This window comes from Aspergillus affinis (genome assembly GCF_023601865.1).
Source record: "Aspergillus affinis strain CMG 70 chromosome Unknown NODE_17_length_398122_cov_92_786867, whole genome shotgun sequence".
Lineage (NCBI taxonomy): Eukaryota > Fungi > Ascomycota > Eurotiomycetes > Eurotiales > Aspergillaceae > Aspergillus > Aspergillus affinis.
In genome coordinates this window covers 86,042-101,660 of record NW_026515798.1, presented here as the reverse complement: position 1 = coordinate 101,660, position 15,619 = coordinate 86,042, and the positions used below count along the sequence as shown (strand labels likewise).

At 53.6% G+C, this 15,619-nt stretch overlaps 7 protein-coding genes across 7 annotated transcripts; 3 read left to right on the top strand and 4 right to left on the bottom strand.

Moving 5' to 3' along the window:
* Nucleotides 1-760: 760 nt before the first annotated feature.
* KD926_003318 (putative nuclear pore complex subunit Nup85) lies at nt 761-4,268 on the bottom strand (the record flags this gene model as incomplete). Its single annotated transcript, XM_053097444.1, has 3 exons — nt 761-1,230; nt 1,281-1,776; nt 1,827-4,268. The coding sequence occupies 3 exons, from the start codon at nt 4,266-4,268 to the stop codon at nt 761-763; spliced, it is 3,408 nt and encodes a 1,135-aa protein (XP_052958529.1).
* A 720-nt stretch (nt 4,269-4,988) lies between these two features.
* KD926_003317 (uncharacterized protein) lies at nt 4,989-5,720 on the top strand (the record flags this gene model as incomplete). The annotated part of the gene is made up of 1 exon (XM_053097443.1): nt 4,989-5,720. The coding sequence occupies one exon, from the start codon at nt 4,989-4,991 to the stop codon at nt 5,718-5,720; it is 732 nt and encodes a 243-aa protein (XP_052958528.1).
* A 702-nt stretch (nt 5,721-6,422) lies between these two features.
* Nucleotides 6,423-7,694, top strand: KD926_003316 (uncharacterized protein; the record flags this gene model as incomplete). Its single annotated transcript, XM_053097442.1, has 2 exons — nt 6,423-6,491; nt 6,543-7,694. 2 exons carry the CDS (start codon nt 6,423-6,425, stop codon nt 7,692-7,694), a joined length of 1,221 nt encoding a protein of 406 aa, XP_052958527.1.
* A 171-nt stretch (nt 7,695-7,865) lies between these two features.
* KD926_003315 (RTA1 domain-containing protein) lies at nt 7,866-8,857 on the bottom strand (the record flags this gene model as incomplete). Its single annotated transcript, XM_053097440.1, has 3 exons — nt 7,866-8,302; nt 8,364-8,612; nt 8,680-8,857. 3 exons carry the CDS (start codon nt 8,855-8,857, stop codon nt 7,866-7,868), a joined length of 864 nt encoding a protein of 287 aa, XP_052958526.1.
* Nucleotides 8,858-9,330: 473 nt separating this feature from the next.
* On the bottom strand, nt 9,331-10,440 carry KD926_003314 (NAD(P)-dependent alcohol dehydrogenase; the record flags this gene model as incomplete). Its single annotated transcript, XM_053097439.1, has 1 exon — nt 9,331-10,440. One exon carries the CDS (start codon nt 10,438-10,440, stop codon nt 9,331-9,333), a length of 1,110 nt encoding a protein of 369 aa, XP_052958525.1.
* A 503-nt stretch (nt 10,441-10,943) lies between these two features.
* On the bottom strand, nt 10,944-12,819 carry KD926_003313 (uncharacterized protein; the record flags this gene model as incomplete). The annotated part of the gene is made up of 3 exons (XM_053097438.1): nt 10,944-12,434; nt 12,499-12,579; nt 12,640-12,819. 3 exons carry the CDS (start codon nt 12,817-12,819, stop codon nt 10,944-10,946), a joined length of 1,752 nt encoding a protein of 583 aa, XP_052958524.1.
* A 370-nt stretch (nt 12,820-13,189) lies between these two features.
* On the top strand, nt 13,190-15,255 carry KD926_003312 (Leucine Rich Repeat domain protein; the record flags this gene model as incomplete). The annotated part of the gene is made up of 7 exons (XM_053097437.1): nt 13,190-13,202; nt 13,298-13,392; nt 13,465-13,599; nt 13,658-13,768; nt 13,836-13,960; nt 14,009-14,537; nt 14,587-15,255. The coding sequence occupies 7 exons, from the start codon at nt 13,190-13,192 to the stop codon at nt 15,253-15,255; spliced, it is 1,677 nt and encodes a 558-aa protein (XP_052958523.1).
* Between the last annotated feature and the right edge of the window lie 364 nt (nt 15,256-15,619).

Here is a 15,619-nt window from a genome sequence, read left to right as displayed (position 1 = left end):
CACTTTCCAAGGATGGATAGACCGAGCTTTTCTCAAAATAGCACGGCCGACTACGTACCTTACGAGACGAGGGCTACTCCGTAGGTGTACAACGGTACATCCTCATTGCCCGAGACCCACGTGGGAGATGGGACGGGGCCACCGGAAAGTTTGATGGGTGACAATCGAAATGAAATGCGCTTTAGCTCGTTTTCAGTTCCCTGTTTCGCATGCCCTGTGGACTACAGTACACGCGAGGTGCGCATCTGCTCCGACGAATGTTACGAGTACGGGTGTAAGGGATTAGAGCCAGCCTGAAATACGAAATCTTTCTCAGCTCTGTGGATTCGGTTCTGTGGGCCCAATTGTGTGGACTTGTGTATATCTCCCAGACATTTCTAGGATACGATGCAATCGCGCCCTGCACTGTGGATGGCCCGCTGTCCTGTGCCAAGATCTCGATTCAAAGAAACGAAATTCTGGACCGATTCATCCGACAAGAGGGGTCTGCGTCTACACTTCGCTTGCGATAGGCAGCGCTCTAATGCTCGAGAACCGAAATGGCGGCTGCTTTTGACGCCCAAAATCCTTCGATAACTACACCGTACACCATCCTGCTCTGCTTACGAGCTGAAAGCCTGACCGCCGCTACAGAAATCCCTTGCATGCGAATTAGGTTTATGCACTCCTATCTCGAGAAACGTTTAACGACAGATGAAAACAGAATTTCCGGTCATACAGAAAATATAATGCTAATGCGTGGACTTTTTGCGCCTTCCTATCAAACCGACCCAAGAGCTCCCGCACTCAATCCCCGGGCTAATCCTAGTCGCAGCATAAGAAGTACATCCTCCCCTTTCACGTCCTCGGGTAAGGAGGCACGCCAGTCCCAGCCTCGCTCAGGGGAACCGGCTCCGTCTCCAGGGCGAGCGATCAACACGCCGGAGCTGGCGCCGGAGCCGGACATCGACCGATTCCGAGCAGATCCAACCATGTCGTTTCCAATGAACGAGAAGGTGCTTGGGGGTGCGAGCGAAGTCACGGACTTTTTCAGAAGTTCGCGCGAAGGCGGCAGAATGAAGGCCTCCTCCTGTGACTGGTCGCCAGAGTTCAGCGACTGGTACTGCAGCAGCGTGGCGCGGAAGCATTCTGCGCACTGCCGATAGACACGCGGTGTGACGGTTTCAAGATCCTCGATTGCAGACAGAATGGCGAATTGCTGGTCTACGGTAAACATGGGGGTGGGCTCTGCTGCTGGTTAAACCGGGTCATATTTTGGCAGGGGGACAATCATAACTTACGATCGATAAAGGCAAGGGCCTCGCCCATAAGCACCAACAGCCCATCCACCTGAATCGCGGAGTCACATTCTGGGTCGAAAAGCCCGCCGTAGATACTGTCCGCAGCGCTGCTGATGACCGCAACCAACGCCTTCGCCGCGGCTCGCCGTCTCGCAAGAGGCTTGAATCGAGGAGGTTGTCCCTCGTTGAGACCTTCGTCTCGAGTTTCGTAGAATCGTCGGAGAGTCGCGTACCCACTGAAATAGAATTGGATAATATTGGCAGCCTCTTCGTCGATGGATGCAATTGAAGCAAGGCAGGTCTTAGGCTCCTTCACCAGGGTAGAAAGTTGCGTGTCGAGATCGGCCGTCGCGGGATATGCGCGCGATTGCACCAGACTGTATGAAATGAGAAGATCCACAACAGACTTGACCTTGTGTCGGTTATGAGCACGAGCGTAGCACATCAAGGCAAGACCGTATTCCTCGCCCTCGTCGACCGTCATGTCTCCGTAACGCTGCATGAGTGATTAGCATCCTACCTCAAGAGGGCTGGACGTCGACATACCTCGGAAACCCTGCGTCCCTCCTGGTGCAAGCCCAACTCGGAGCACAGCAACACCACTCGGTCCATTTCAACCGCGTCGTTAAGAGGAAGCGTGTCGACCATTTCTGACACCTTCTTTTGCATCTTGTCCTTGTCATCCAGGCGGCTCATGACCTCCAGCGCAAGTTCCCAGCCGATGCGAGAACCGGATTCGTTCTCAATACGAGGCCGCTCAAATAGACCCGACGCATAATCACTCAGCAAGTCGTCCTTATTCACCTTGCGCGAGGATGCGCCGTCGTCTTGGCCATATGAAAGGACCATCAAGTCGTTCTCGCTGAGACCCGATAGCGGCTTCTTGCCCGTTGCCGAGTCCAACCAGCCGCCGGCGGCCGCGACCTCGCCCACAGCAGACGCGATGCAGAGTGACCAGGTCTGGAGCAGTTCGATCACACCGCCGACGTCTCCTTCGAAGACAGAAGCCAGGCCCACCTCGAGGCTGCTCAGAGAGTTGATGCGGAAGCCGGCATTGTCCTGTTCTTGGTTGGTTGCGCTACTTAAAGCCAGTTCCAGGCGACGAAGGTAGGTGCCCGGGGGATTGTTGCCCACTGCAGGAGTCTGGGTCTTCGCTAGTTGAGGACGCAAGAACTGGTTCGAGATGATCCCAGTCTGTTGCACAGGAGCGTCATCGTCAATTTCGCCATCCCACCACACCGTTAAAGCGACGGTGGCTTCGATCCAATCCTGCGAGTGACGCATGATAGCCCCGGTGTCGCCAAGCAGAATGCGGTATAGCGATCTGAGGTTCTGGTAGATAGCCCAGGGAACTCGGCTTTCGGCCATCCGCGAGGACTGGGTGAACGAGAAGTTCTGCGTGTTAGGGCTCGGCTTCAGCCCGAAATTGGCCGCCTGGAACCGATTGCCCAGCACCGGAGGCTCGGGTTCCGGCTGTTCATTTCCTTCAGCGAATTCCTCCAGATCAGCAACCGCCGCGACCACGCGCTTCCTATACAGGCCCCACTCCGCGCCGCGGACATCCCAGTCATCGCGAATACTCGGGCATGAGGTCAGAACCTGAAGAGCCCGGTTGATGCACTTCTGGATGTTCTGCAGTTGGGCGCCCTTGTAGCCGGGCTGCGGCAGGCCATCCTCCAACGCAGACCTAGCGTAGTTGAAATCCGCGGATCGCAGGACCTCGGCCGCCTGTGAGAGATGTCCACGTAGAACGGCGGTGTTGATGGCCTCCCAGAAAGTTGACGACGATGTAGGGTTGGGCTCAATTTCCTTCAGCGTGCGCAGATCGGCTGTTTGCTGAGCGTGGTTGAGATTGAGCCAGTCTAGAAGGACCTTGGGCATGGGTGTGAGAAAGTCTGACCGGAAGCCAGCGGGCACAGGGGCGCGCGGAGCCGGGAAGCCCATAGGACCGGCAAATCCCCCAGTCCTCGTGTGGACCAAAGGACGGTGGTGCATCCGAATCAATAGCGATCCCAGGAAGCCTGCCTTAGCGACGTTGGAGGCACGGTCACCCGGACCAATGCCCAATCCTTGTGGGTTATTCCATCCTGCGTGCGTCTTCCATATATCGACAAGCCGAGTGCACGTATCCGAAAAGGTAGCGTTGACTTCTGACTCCCGGAATCCAGCCTGTTTCGCGGCGTCATACATGTTGCAGATCTCGTCTTCCGTTTCGATGATGAGACTGCTGGACTCCTCGACCGACGTGACGCGTGAGCGCGAAGCGAAATTGCGCACAATCGACGGCATCGCGGAGTCCTTCTTAGGCGACAGCTTCGTTTTGCGCAGCGGAGACTGTGTCATCCATTTGTCGTCAAGCTTCGGGCGCTTGGCGTTGTCTGGATTGGAGTATAGTGGCTTTCGTTGCTCAACTGGTTTCGTCGGCGGCGGAAACATGGGCTTGTCAAACTGGGAGTCCAAGAAGCTGAAGGGGTTGTTTGCTTTTGGTGCTTGTCCTATTCCCTTGTTCGTGTCGACTCTCTCTTCTTCGCTTTCATCCTCCGGAAGCATATCCTCGGCATCGGAGCCTGGGCCTTGGTCCATTTGCGACGAACCAAACTCATTGGACGCCCTCGAGTTGAAGGATTCGCCGAAGCGACTGCTCCCCACGCTGAAGACCGAGGATGCGGCGAAAGATCTGTTAGCCGGCGCTTCTTTTCTCCCCCGCGACACCGGATAATCGTTGGAGGTAATCGAGGATCCGAAGATGCTATCGTTAGGATTGATGTTGCCCGATTTCGTGAACAGGGCCTGAGGCGAGTCGAACTGCGATCGAGAGCTCATCTGGGAACTTCCGTAAATGGTGGAGGGCGGCGGGCCTTGAGGAGTGAAGGAGTTGGCTTCGGACGGCGGAGCACCCCCGGGAGTCATGGAGACATTGCCGAACAAGCTGCGGCCTTTCCCGGGGGTCGACGGGGGGCTTGAATCGTAGGGGACCTTGAAGGACATACTGTGTGTTGAGAAACCAACGAGGTATCGGTGCAGGGAGGCGGAGGAATAAACAAAATAAATCTAGAACGGCAGTGAGAATAGCGGAATCTTCAGGATAAGCAGTGCCACCTCAAGCTCGTGCTGGAGGGAATTCGGGGAAGACAGGCGCAAAAATCTCAGGAATTTAATGAAGAGTTAGAGTAAATGCACGGCAGACCAGGGAGTGAATGGCGGTCTTCAATGGCCAGCAGCCGTCACCATCAACGGTCAAAACTCGCCGACTTCTTCGTTCGTCGCCGATCAACGCGCGCCGGCCTTGACTCTTGGCACAGGGTGCGCCGTCAGGTGATATCATGTGATATATACCACGTGATAAGATAGCTCACCAGTCACGTGTTTCTTTGGCCCCTTTAGGCAAATCGTACTCGGCAGCCAAGCCACCCCGTGGTCGGCCCGTGACTGGCCCAAGGCTGACTCAATGATGCCACCATGACGGGTCGGGCAAAACCAGCCCAAGCACACCGCCGCGCCCGAGATGTCCTCGTATATTCTGCATTTGGGTCCATGGTGCGATCGACACTAAGCCTTGTGATTATCTCGTATTAACTTTCAGGGTTTGATCTATCTTTGGACCTTGTTTCATGGAAGATATAAGATGACTGGATCCCCTCATGTAGCTTACTGCACTATTAGATCGTCACTACGCTCTATTACTACTATCACACTCATGTTGACACAATGAATTCGTACAAAGAATCGTCCATCGCAGAGGGCGCGCGTGGTGTTCCTGTACATCCCTCCAGCCCCCCTGCCCCATCTTTTGATGCAATACCTCCACCGGACCCTGAGTCCCGCATATACAACATCTACCATACTGTCCTACATCACCACTACGACGTCACCCTAGCCGACAAAACGCCGCTATACCACGTGGAGAACTCGCTGATCCGACCTAAAAAACCCGATCTCACGGTCCACGCCGGCACGAACGAGAGCGGCCCCGTGGTAGCCGTGTGCAAGTTTCTGCACTTCTCCCGACATCTGAAAGTCGGACTGGGCGATCCCCAGAATTTCAGCGACGTGCAGTGGGAGGATCTCGTGTGCCAGAACTACCAGCTCACCAAGTACCGCTGGCAAATGACGACGAGAACCCCCTATAGAGAAACGGTCAAGCGGTCGTTTGTCTGGAAGCGCACCCATAATGTCGGGGTTGAGGATAGTAAGCCCTCAGTACTGAGTTCGCGCAATTTCAAGCTAGTGAACGAGCAGACGGGGCGCATTGTCGCTGTGTTTACCAGCAATAGCCTCAAGAGCTTTACCAAATGTGGAAAACTTCAGATCGCGGCGGATTATGGCCCTGAATTCGAGTTGATGGTCATTCTCACCGTGCTTGCTCTGTATGAGAAACAAAGGCGTCGCAACAATAGCAGCAGTGGAGGGAGTGGTGGTGGTGGAGGTGGCGGTGGTTGAAGGCGAAAAGCAACCTTGATGACGATTTTACTTTCTGATGATTTTGGTGTTTGCAATGTTGAGATACCATTTTGCTTTTTACTAGGTTGTACAATATCATTAATGAACATTATCTACTTGCTCTTCTAACCGACCCCTCCGCGCTAACGTTTCGGGGTCGCCGTTGGCGGCGACCCTGCCAGCTCAACGGCCAGGTCGGCTCAATGACCAAAAAATTTCATGATACTATTCAAAAATTCATTAAAAATCGAAACATCGACATATCGCTAAAATTCCTATACAATTAGAATGCTGGAGGTTTCCTCTTCATTCCTGCTTTTTCGCCGGCGCTTTATGATGATCCCATAGTTTACAGCATAATCAACAAGTTCAACTATGACCCGCTTCCATTTAGCACGTAGACGAGTTCGTTCTTTTAAAGTATCATATTCCACCTCTTTCCGCTCCATATGAGCGAGATTAGTGCTAGAGACGACTCCTTCAACCTGTACGCGGCGTCTAAATGTTAGCGCGGAGGGGTCGGTTATATAAATTAAGCGGACGGATAACTAACTATAAGTAACTGTTAACTAACTAGTTAACTAAGTTAAAGTGGATGACATAATCGACCGTAACTATGTCGCTGCCTAAGGCTATTCAGAGACATCCCCATCGTCATTTGTCTACCTCGTGCATGATGCGAAGCCCGGCACTTCATTACTGATGGCGCTCCGAAGACCCCATCGCAAGTCTCGACACGGCTGCTTAGAATGCAAGCGACGGCGTGTTAAGGTACTCGAGGCTCTTTTTTTTTTCTCGCTCCCCCCGAACTAACTCGCGCAGTGTGATGAAACCCGGCCAGTCTGCACCAACTGCACCAAGCGACTCACTGAATGTGAATATGACTCTACAAGCTCCTTTCTATGGGCAAACCAGGGCTCAAAATCCCGCCCCGGGTCAAATCTATCTCCATCCGAAGGATCACAACCCCCAGAATCGACCCTGATCACGGCGAATTCATTCGGTGTCCTGGGGAGACTCGGTGGCGGAGGCAGAAGAAGCCCTCAGAGCACCACCGATCTCAATCTCAGCGATCTCGAATTGATGATGCAGTGGTGCAATTCAACCTGTCTGAGTTTGACCCGCAACGGCCAAACCGACCATATCTGGCGGTGCTGCGTCCCGGAAGAAGCGCTCTCGCACCCGTTTCTCATGCATGGCATCCTCGCTCTCTCCGCGCTGCATCTGGCCCGCACAAAAGATGACCATCGCAGTCCCGCCTATGTCGATACCGCTGTTTCGCATCAGAATCGCGCGCTGGCGTTCTTCCGGGAGTCGTTAAGCGACATCACCGAGTCTAATGCAAAGGCGATGTTTGGGTTTGCTAGCGTCGTCGTCTTGTACGCGCTTGCGTTTCCCCATCCGCTCGAGACGAACGACCCGTGGACCTGCGTCGAGGACTTAACGCAAGTATTCGTCCTGGCCCGCGGCGTGCAGCAGGTCCTGAGGCAAGCCACCCCGTCGATCGTCGCCAGTGACTGGGCGTCCGTGCTTGTGCTGGGTAACTACGACCAGACCCCGCCGGAGGATGCCCGAGTTGTCCTGGAGCGGTTGCATGAGGCGAATAATCAGTACGGCGAGCAGGATCCGACACATGACACGGAAGTCCATCGCCACACGATTGAGAACCTGGCCGATATGATCGCCGCTATCTCCAGCGGCCTAATCACCGTCACCATTGCGTGCCGGTGGGCGATCAAGCTGAAGCCCGAGTACGTGGATCTGATCCGCAATCATAGCCCTTTGGCCCTGGTCATTTTGGCGCACTATTGCGCCGTCCTGCACACCATGCGGGGGGTTTGGTATGTGGGCGAATGGAGTGTTAGGGTGCCCAAGGCGATATGGCGGGTTCTGGATGATCGCTGGAAACCGTTGGCTCGTTGGCCGATGGAGATGGTCTACGGGGAGAGTTTTTCTGTCGATCAAACAGGCTGAATAAATTCTCTCATTTGGTTCGTGGAGTTATGGAAATATGAGTTCACAAAGATCTACCGTTACATTACTTGCAAAGTCTATGTCATTGGGGCGCATGTCTGGCATATTTTAAGACTAGACTGGAAGCCAGGGAGGAAACCGACACCAAAATCGTTACTCACTCACAAGACATTAAACGGGCATGTTTTTCGCGTTAACTCCTAACCCACCCCTCACGGTCATATACGTCCCCTTGCCCAAGAGGCAATTCACCTCGCTCGGGTGAACGACCACGAAGATGAGCATAACGAGGAACATGAGGAGTCCATCGAAGATATAGATGAAGGCCTCACTCGACATCAGAACCCCGTCTGTGTCCCCAGCATACTCGGCCACACGGAAGATGGACCGAATCAGAATCAGCACGCTGGACGCGTGCAGCGCGAACAGATGCTTCCGCCAGGGGATATACACGTCGACCGACTGCGGCGTGGGCCGGCTGCCAATCCGCCTCTGGAAGAAAATGGCGCTGATCAAAAAGAAGCCGAAGAAGATGATCTGCACGAAGAGGCCACCGAGGATGACACCTTTGCCGGTGCCCTCGGATCCTTTCACCATAATTCCCGCTCCTAGTCCTGGTGTCAGTTTCCGTTCTGGTGATCGCGTACAACTCTTAGGCGAAAGACCTACCTGAAGCCTGCATCAGGAAACTCAACACATCCCCCGCCACGAAAATCTTGGTCATCCAGTTCACGCGGATGATGGACAGCGCCTGTCCTTTGACAAGGTATATAATCCGACCCAGTTCCATATAGATGCTCGCGGCGAAGAGGGCGGGTGCGATGAGCAGTAGGGTGCTCTGCATAACGTACGGGCCGAGCGTCCAGTCCGGCGATTGCTTCGCGGACATGGCGCGTCCTATATAACCGAGGAATTCGACTGTTCATGTCAGATAAAAGTTTGTCAAGCATGGAAGCCCACAGCGACTGGCTGAGCGAGAACTTACACCAACCGCCTAGCACGAGCGGAATGAAGAACCACGTCCGGGTCCGGATCAGGTGGTATGTATGCAGGAGATTGACGACGATGAAGAGAAGGAGGAAGATGACGGCCGCAGCCATCGAAGGGTAGTATTCATAGGCTTTCCAGCCTCCATGGCTGGTGTCGGCATCTGTGTCTGCCATGTCCAAGGTGTATGAAGAGTACTTGTTAGAAAGATAAAAAGATTTGAGAAACTTAGCAAAATAACCAAGAGAAACCGTCTTTCTAATTGAATTCTTCGCCTCCCTCTTTCTACCTCAAACCTTTCCACATCAGGCACCATGATTTGGTGGATCGTCCATGCAGCAACAGCAGACCTCTTCGTATATCTCGTACCCATTGCCTGCTCGGGTCAAGACTAAGCTTTTTCGATGCTAAGAGGAGAGCAGAGTGGAGATGTTGAGATTTAATCCTTCGTTTTATTCGTATTTAGCCCCATTAAGGGTTTAGTGTTCTGCTTCTGTATCCTTGGGATGCTGATCATTCCAATTATATTATACTTGAACCTGGGCCGAGTCTTGGTTGCCAAGTCAAACCACCTCCGTTGAAAACATACTCCGTACAACACTAACCCCGTTATATGCGCATATTTACAATCCTATTCCTCTACCCACAATCACAGCTTCGCCTGTGCCTCCCCATTCTCCAACACATACCGATACCTCGCCTTCCCATTATGCATATCCCCCAACGCCTCATTCACCTCCCTCATCGCCCGTTTCTGAATCCACGGCACCACGCGCTTCTCCGCCGCCAGCCTCAACATCAACCTGATATCCTCCGGCGACCCAAAACTCGACCCAGTGACCTTCACACTCTTCTGGATCAGCGACCACGCCGTCAACGCCGGCAACGGCTGCTCCGGCGCCCCAACCTGCACAAACGTGCCATCCAGCTTCAGTAACCGCAAATACCCACCCAGAGGCATATCCGCCGCATCCACGGTGCAGATAATCAAATCGAGCGTCCGGCTGTGCTTCCGCGCCCAGTTCTTCTCCTCGCTCGTTGCGATGAACCCGGTCGCCCCAAGACCCGTCACCGCATCTGCCTGCTTGCTACTCGTCCGTGAAATTCCCACCACGGTATCGCAACCCATCGCTTTCGCGAATAAAATCCCCATGTGTCCGAGTCCGCCGATGCCTACGATCCCAACCGACTTGCCCGGCCCGGCGCCGTGTTTCCGGAGCGGCGCGAACATCGTCACCCCGCCGCATAGGAGCGGCGCGGCCTCCGCGGAGGGTAATGTGGAGGGGATCTTGAATGCGAAGTGCGCGGGTCCGCGCCATCGGGTCGCGTAGCCGCCGTGGGCTTTGGATTTGGCGCCGTCGCGGTATCGGGAGTTATATGTGCCTGTGATGCGCGTGCAGTAGTTCTCCTGGCCGTCGGCGCAGGCGTCGCAGTCTGCGCGAAGGCAGGAGGCGCTTTGGGCGCCGACGCCGACGCGGTCGCCCAGTTGGATTGTTTCGTCCTGGGACTGCGAGGTTGAGGAAGAGACGGCCGACCCCAGGCGACGTACGGTCCCGATGATCTCGTGTCCGAGCACGCAGGGATAGTCGGCTGGGGCCCAGCCGGATCGGAGGGTGTGGAGATCGGTGCCGCAGATGCCGCAGTGCGTGATGTCGATTTCGATGTCGGTTGGTTCGAAGGGTTTGGCCGTGAAGGTGGTGAAGGTTAGTGGGCTGGTGGCATCGTGGGCGACCCAGCCTTGGAAGGTATCTGAGGACATTTTCTGGAGGATATGATGTAGGTGTCAAGGGGGTCTGTAGTTGTAGCTTGTAGATGACGGTAGGTGTGTAGGTGTCGTGGTCTGGATTTGCGCTCAATTCAAGAGAGCAAACGCAATTTTGCAATCAATTGAGCAAGTTTGTAACTGGGGAGGTGTTTAAATGTCCACAGTAAAAGTAGGTGAAGCAAGTTGCGGAGAGCCAGACTACAAATTGCCGAGGTCCAACTAAACGCGCAATGCCGAATAGCAACGAAGATCAATCCCAAGCCCATTCATTTATCCTTAATGAGCGACAATTAATATTAATCATACATGCGTTCATCCTAAAATTAACGAGGCAAAACAAATTATTCACAAGCGCCAGGTCATGATAGCTCGTCGTCGAATATGCAAGCAACAGGAAGTTCGATATATACACATGGACGGATTCAAGGAGGGGGTATCAAGCAAAGTCATATCCTGAACACAATGGGGGTTATTACACGAAAAAGATGAAAGAGAGGTTACTTCGAGGGCATCCCCATCAGCTCCCCGAGTTCGTCGTGGGTCAAAGTGCTGCGTCGGCGATCGCTCGTCGCCTTTGACGCTTTCTTGCCGCCTCGAGTTCGTTTGCGGCTTTCGCTCTCCTTACGCGCTTGCTCGGCAGCTCGCGCTTCACTCTCAACGGCGGCGAGCTTTTGCTGCACGCTGAGTCGGGTCGAGTAATCAGATGCATGCTGCTCCTTGCTGGTCGGAGTGGGATCTTCTTGCTTCGGCGCTCTGCTCGGGTGGTTGGCCTGACGGGTTGTCGTTTGGGATTCTGGCCTCCGCTTGGAGGCCCTACGCGTCACGGCCTCTGATCGGTGGGCTTTGGTTTGGAGGGTTTCATCTTCCTCACGAGGAGGATCGCATGGAGATCCCTGCAGTCCGGGTGTGAAGGAAACCTTCCGCGACAGTCGTGTAGGTCTGATGTTGTCGCTCCGCTCTTTTAGTGCTCGGTTGGAACTCTTCTGCGACTTCTCCTCCCGCACGGGCTGTTTCTCGTTGGCGGAGTCGGAAATGCGGTCGGCCTGTACTGGGACGACTTGGTCGGCGGCCTCTTCCTCTTCCTCGGCCTCTTGGTCTTCGAAGATCGGCGACTGCATGTTCGTATCGCGCTCGCCATCGGCCGCTCGGCCTCGCGAGGAATCCACGCTCAGATCGAGTGTCATTCCCAGTCGTAGCTCCTCTGCTTGGACCGAGCCGCCGCCGTCGGCAATTCGCGTATGCCAGCCATCCATCATAGTGACGGCCTGTCTCCACCGGGCTTCCATCTTCTCCCAGCCTTCTCGTAGCCTCACAATCTCCTCGTCTCGCACTTCGACTTCTTCCAAGGGGACGAAAGACGGGTTCGTAAGCAACGTTCTCAGGTGCTCCAAGACCCCATCCATCTGCTCGGACAGGTCCTCGCATGATGAAGGCAGAGTAGTGACAGGACCTTGTGAAGATTTGTGAGTTCCGACGCTGGCAGACCCGATCGCGCCCTCGTCTTCTTCGACATGCGGCAGGCCCTGAAGATCCTTCAAGGTTTGAACAGTGTTCCGCGCCAGCATAATCAAAGCGTCGTTCTCGTCGCTCAGGTTCTGCAGTAGCTCTGTGAGGAAATCGTTCGTCTCTTGTTTCAAGCTGTATCCCGGGTCGTTGATACCCTCACCCCCCTTGGAGAGTTTCATTCTGGATGAGCGTTCGACTGCGGGATTGATGTTGATGGTCGTGACCCCGAGGCCCTCCCTTTTTCCTCTCTGCCGCTCGGCCAGGTGGGATTTCAACTTCTGCATCTCCAGGTCTCTTTTGCGGATGTCGTTGGCACACTGCGCGCGCACTTGCTGGATGGTGGTCTTCATACGCTGCACTTGCTCCTTCAGTCCCCTGATCGTAGAGTCCGTGCCGGCCATGTTGGACTTTAAGGAGCGTTCTTGGGCCTCTGCCAGAGCCAGCGATCGAGTCAAGTCGGAGGTCTTCGTCTGGAGTTTTTCCTGCATCGCAAACTCTTAGTATTTTCCTTTTTTAACCCAATCCTCTGCCACGATGATCACCTACAATATCGAGCGTCTTCTGCGCGTCTTCCGCCCGCAGCGTTCGAATGGTGTTGGCCAGATTCTCTCGATGCTCTGCTTCGCGCTGCGTAACTCTGTTAGATGCATGGTTCCGTCAATAATCATGAGTTCTCCGATCACATACATCTCGTCTGAGAACCAGATCATTCACCAGGTTGATGATCTTCCCCATCGTCGTGGCCACTCCGCCCTCGTCATTGTCGGGCTGAGCAAAGTCGATCGGGCTGCCGCTCTTCAGCAACCCGCGAGCAAGGAGGACATTATTAATGTAGGTCGATGCCGCCTCCAGGTTATGTGGCTCCATGGCTTGCCAGCAAGCTTGCCCTGAGACTCCTGAGTATGGCGAATGAAGGGTCAGAAGCTCTAGAAATGATGGTCAGGGAAGTAAATCAGGGTAAATTTTCCCCAGTGGATCGCAAAAGCCGACCGTTATTTTGCCGCCGACAGGGATTCCCAATCGGGACAAAAGTAAACACCGGGGGCTCTGCGGGTGGTGACAGCGACCACCTGCGCAGCTCCACGGCAAACGCGGCGTTGCCCCGTTGACGTCGACCGTCCGACGCGAGTCACGCGATTCTCGCTCTTCTTCTCTTCTCTTTTCGCGCCTCTCTCGCTCCCGTCTCTTCCGCCTAGCGCGACGAGAATGTAACTTCGGCTCATAGTCTCATACGATCATGGGCTCGTTAGGTACGTTCCCTTGGCCGATGCACTCATTACCCTTGCCATCTTCTGGCAAGTCCTATGCGGTGTTTCAATGGCTAAAGGTTTCGTTCCCCTTGCAGGTTTGGCGCGTGGTGAGGCGGCCGCGTTGCAGCAGCACGGCCAGCGACTCTATCAGCAGGGCAGCTTTGAAGCTGCTATAGAAGCCTTTACTGAGGTACATCTGCCATGTGCATCGAATGGAATCATTTCTCTATCCTCTATTCTAACCAGTTACTGGTTACATTAGGCCTTAAATGTAAAAGATGCCAATCATCTGGATATCCTCGATGTTCGCGCTGCCACTTACACCAAATTGGCACAATACGATCGCGCGCTGCGGGATTCCAGGCTGATGATTAAGAGAGACAAGCAAGATTACCGGGTATGAGCCTGCGAGTGTCGGTCAGATGAACGACGGCTCAATCGCTAATACGGTGTAGGGATATCTTCGCTGCGCGAAGAGTCTGCTCCTGGATAGCAAGCCCGAAAAGGCCTTGGAAGTGTACGCTTATGGACTGAAGGTCCTACCCAGTAGTCATCCGCGTCGCTCGGTCAGTTGATACTTCCTGGCGATCAGTCTTTCAATATTCTCTTTTGGAACCGAGCTGACTAGCGCAGCTCGTCGAACAATTGCACGACAAACTGATCGAGAAGATGACGGCAAAGTGTCAGGATCCTTTCACTCTGTTGCCTTTGGAACTTGCTCGGCTTGTTCTGGACCATTTCAACTTCAAGCAGATCGTGTAGGTTCTGGCTGCCCTCACTTGGCCCTCACATCTAACGTTTCCAAGTGCAATACTGCGCGTGTGCAAAGGATGGAACAAATTTCTCTCCTCAATGCGCGACTTTTGGATGGAACTGGACTTTTCCATCGCTCGCGGCAAGATTTCGGCAACGTCCGTTCTAGCTCACATTCGACGTTCCAAGGCTCTACTAACAAAAGTCACCTTGAAAAATATCTCCACTCCCTCGGCGCAGAAGGTTTTGGAATATGTGAGCAGGTGCCCACGGTTGGAACATCTCGAGTTGCTGGACCCGTACAACAATCAGGCGGTTTACGAGCTCTTCAAGGGCTCCAAGCGTTTGAAAACCCTTATCATATCGGCAAACACGGTTGTCCCTCAGGAATACCTGGCCAAATTTCTCGCAAGCTTACCACTCCTCGAACACATCGAGGTTCACAGGGCCAAGGCCTCGTCCGAAGCAAAGGCGCAGTGGCCGTCGAAACTTCCTCACCTACGGAGTATCACGATAGGCTCTGTTGAACAGTCGAGGCCGACCGGACATGCTCCTGCGCTCTACATTCCCCGCCGAGAAGATGTATTACTCCTTGACCCCTACTGTCGGCCAAATTGACTGACTTGCGCAGGCTATTCCTTACTCAATTGCAAATTTGGAAGAGCTGCGGCTCGATTCAAACCCAGAGTTTTTTGTCCCCTACCCTCCCACCTTCAATCCGCTGGATCTTCAGCGACTAAAGAAACTCGACCTTAGTGGTCTTTACATTGGTGATGAGTTTGCGTTGCCATCTAGCCTTGAATACCTTCGCATCCGTGGAGGTGCTGGAGCGGAAGAGTTCCCGTTTTCGAACGAACCACCCCTTAGTTTCCCAAAACTTCATACCCTTATTCTCAGCGACGTGCCTTGGGTTTCGAATCGCACGTTTCTCTATTTTTTGCTCGAGGCCAAGGCTCCTCTGAAGGTCCTTCACGTAGACAAGTGTGCCCGGCTCCATGGCTTTGGCCTGGCCCAACTCCTTTGTGAACACTCCGAAGGGTTGGAGGAACTCAATGTTTCGCACATCTCCATGATTTATGACAAGGTTGTGGAGATGCTTGCTGCAAAATTGCTCAACTTGAAGGTCCTCAATATGACCTGTACAGAGATAACTGGTGTTTCAATCAAGAGATTGGCGGATGTTCGTTCATCTGAAGCGAACCACTCGCAGCTGGAGCGTGTTTTTGCAAAAGACTGCGAGCAGGTTTCGGCCGATGCCGTTGCTTATGGGCGGGCCAGCGGTCTTGAGGTCTTTAAATAATAAGCCTATCAATGGTTTTGAAAGGACGAACTTGTTTATCTCGAGGTTCGCTCATATGATACGCCTGTCGATATGGGAGCTTGATGCGAGAACCTATCTTCTAGCTTTCTCTATTTAGGGTCTTTTGTTCTCTGTCTGGTTTCAAGGATTTTGGAACAGATTTCAACTTTTTCTTTTATTCTTTGGCGAAATGACATGCTATCGGGCGTTTCGGAAAGGACGGAAATCAGGAATTATGATGATGATGTGATACCAGCATATATTTGAATTTCGGTCTATCTTTTCTCGGTTAAAGACAGGCATTGATCATTGTCATTGGTCATTAATTAGTTGGCACAGGATCAATCGAATCATTGATCCAATT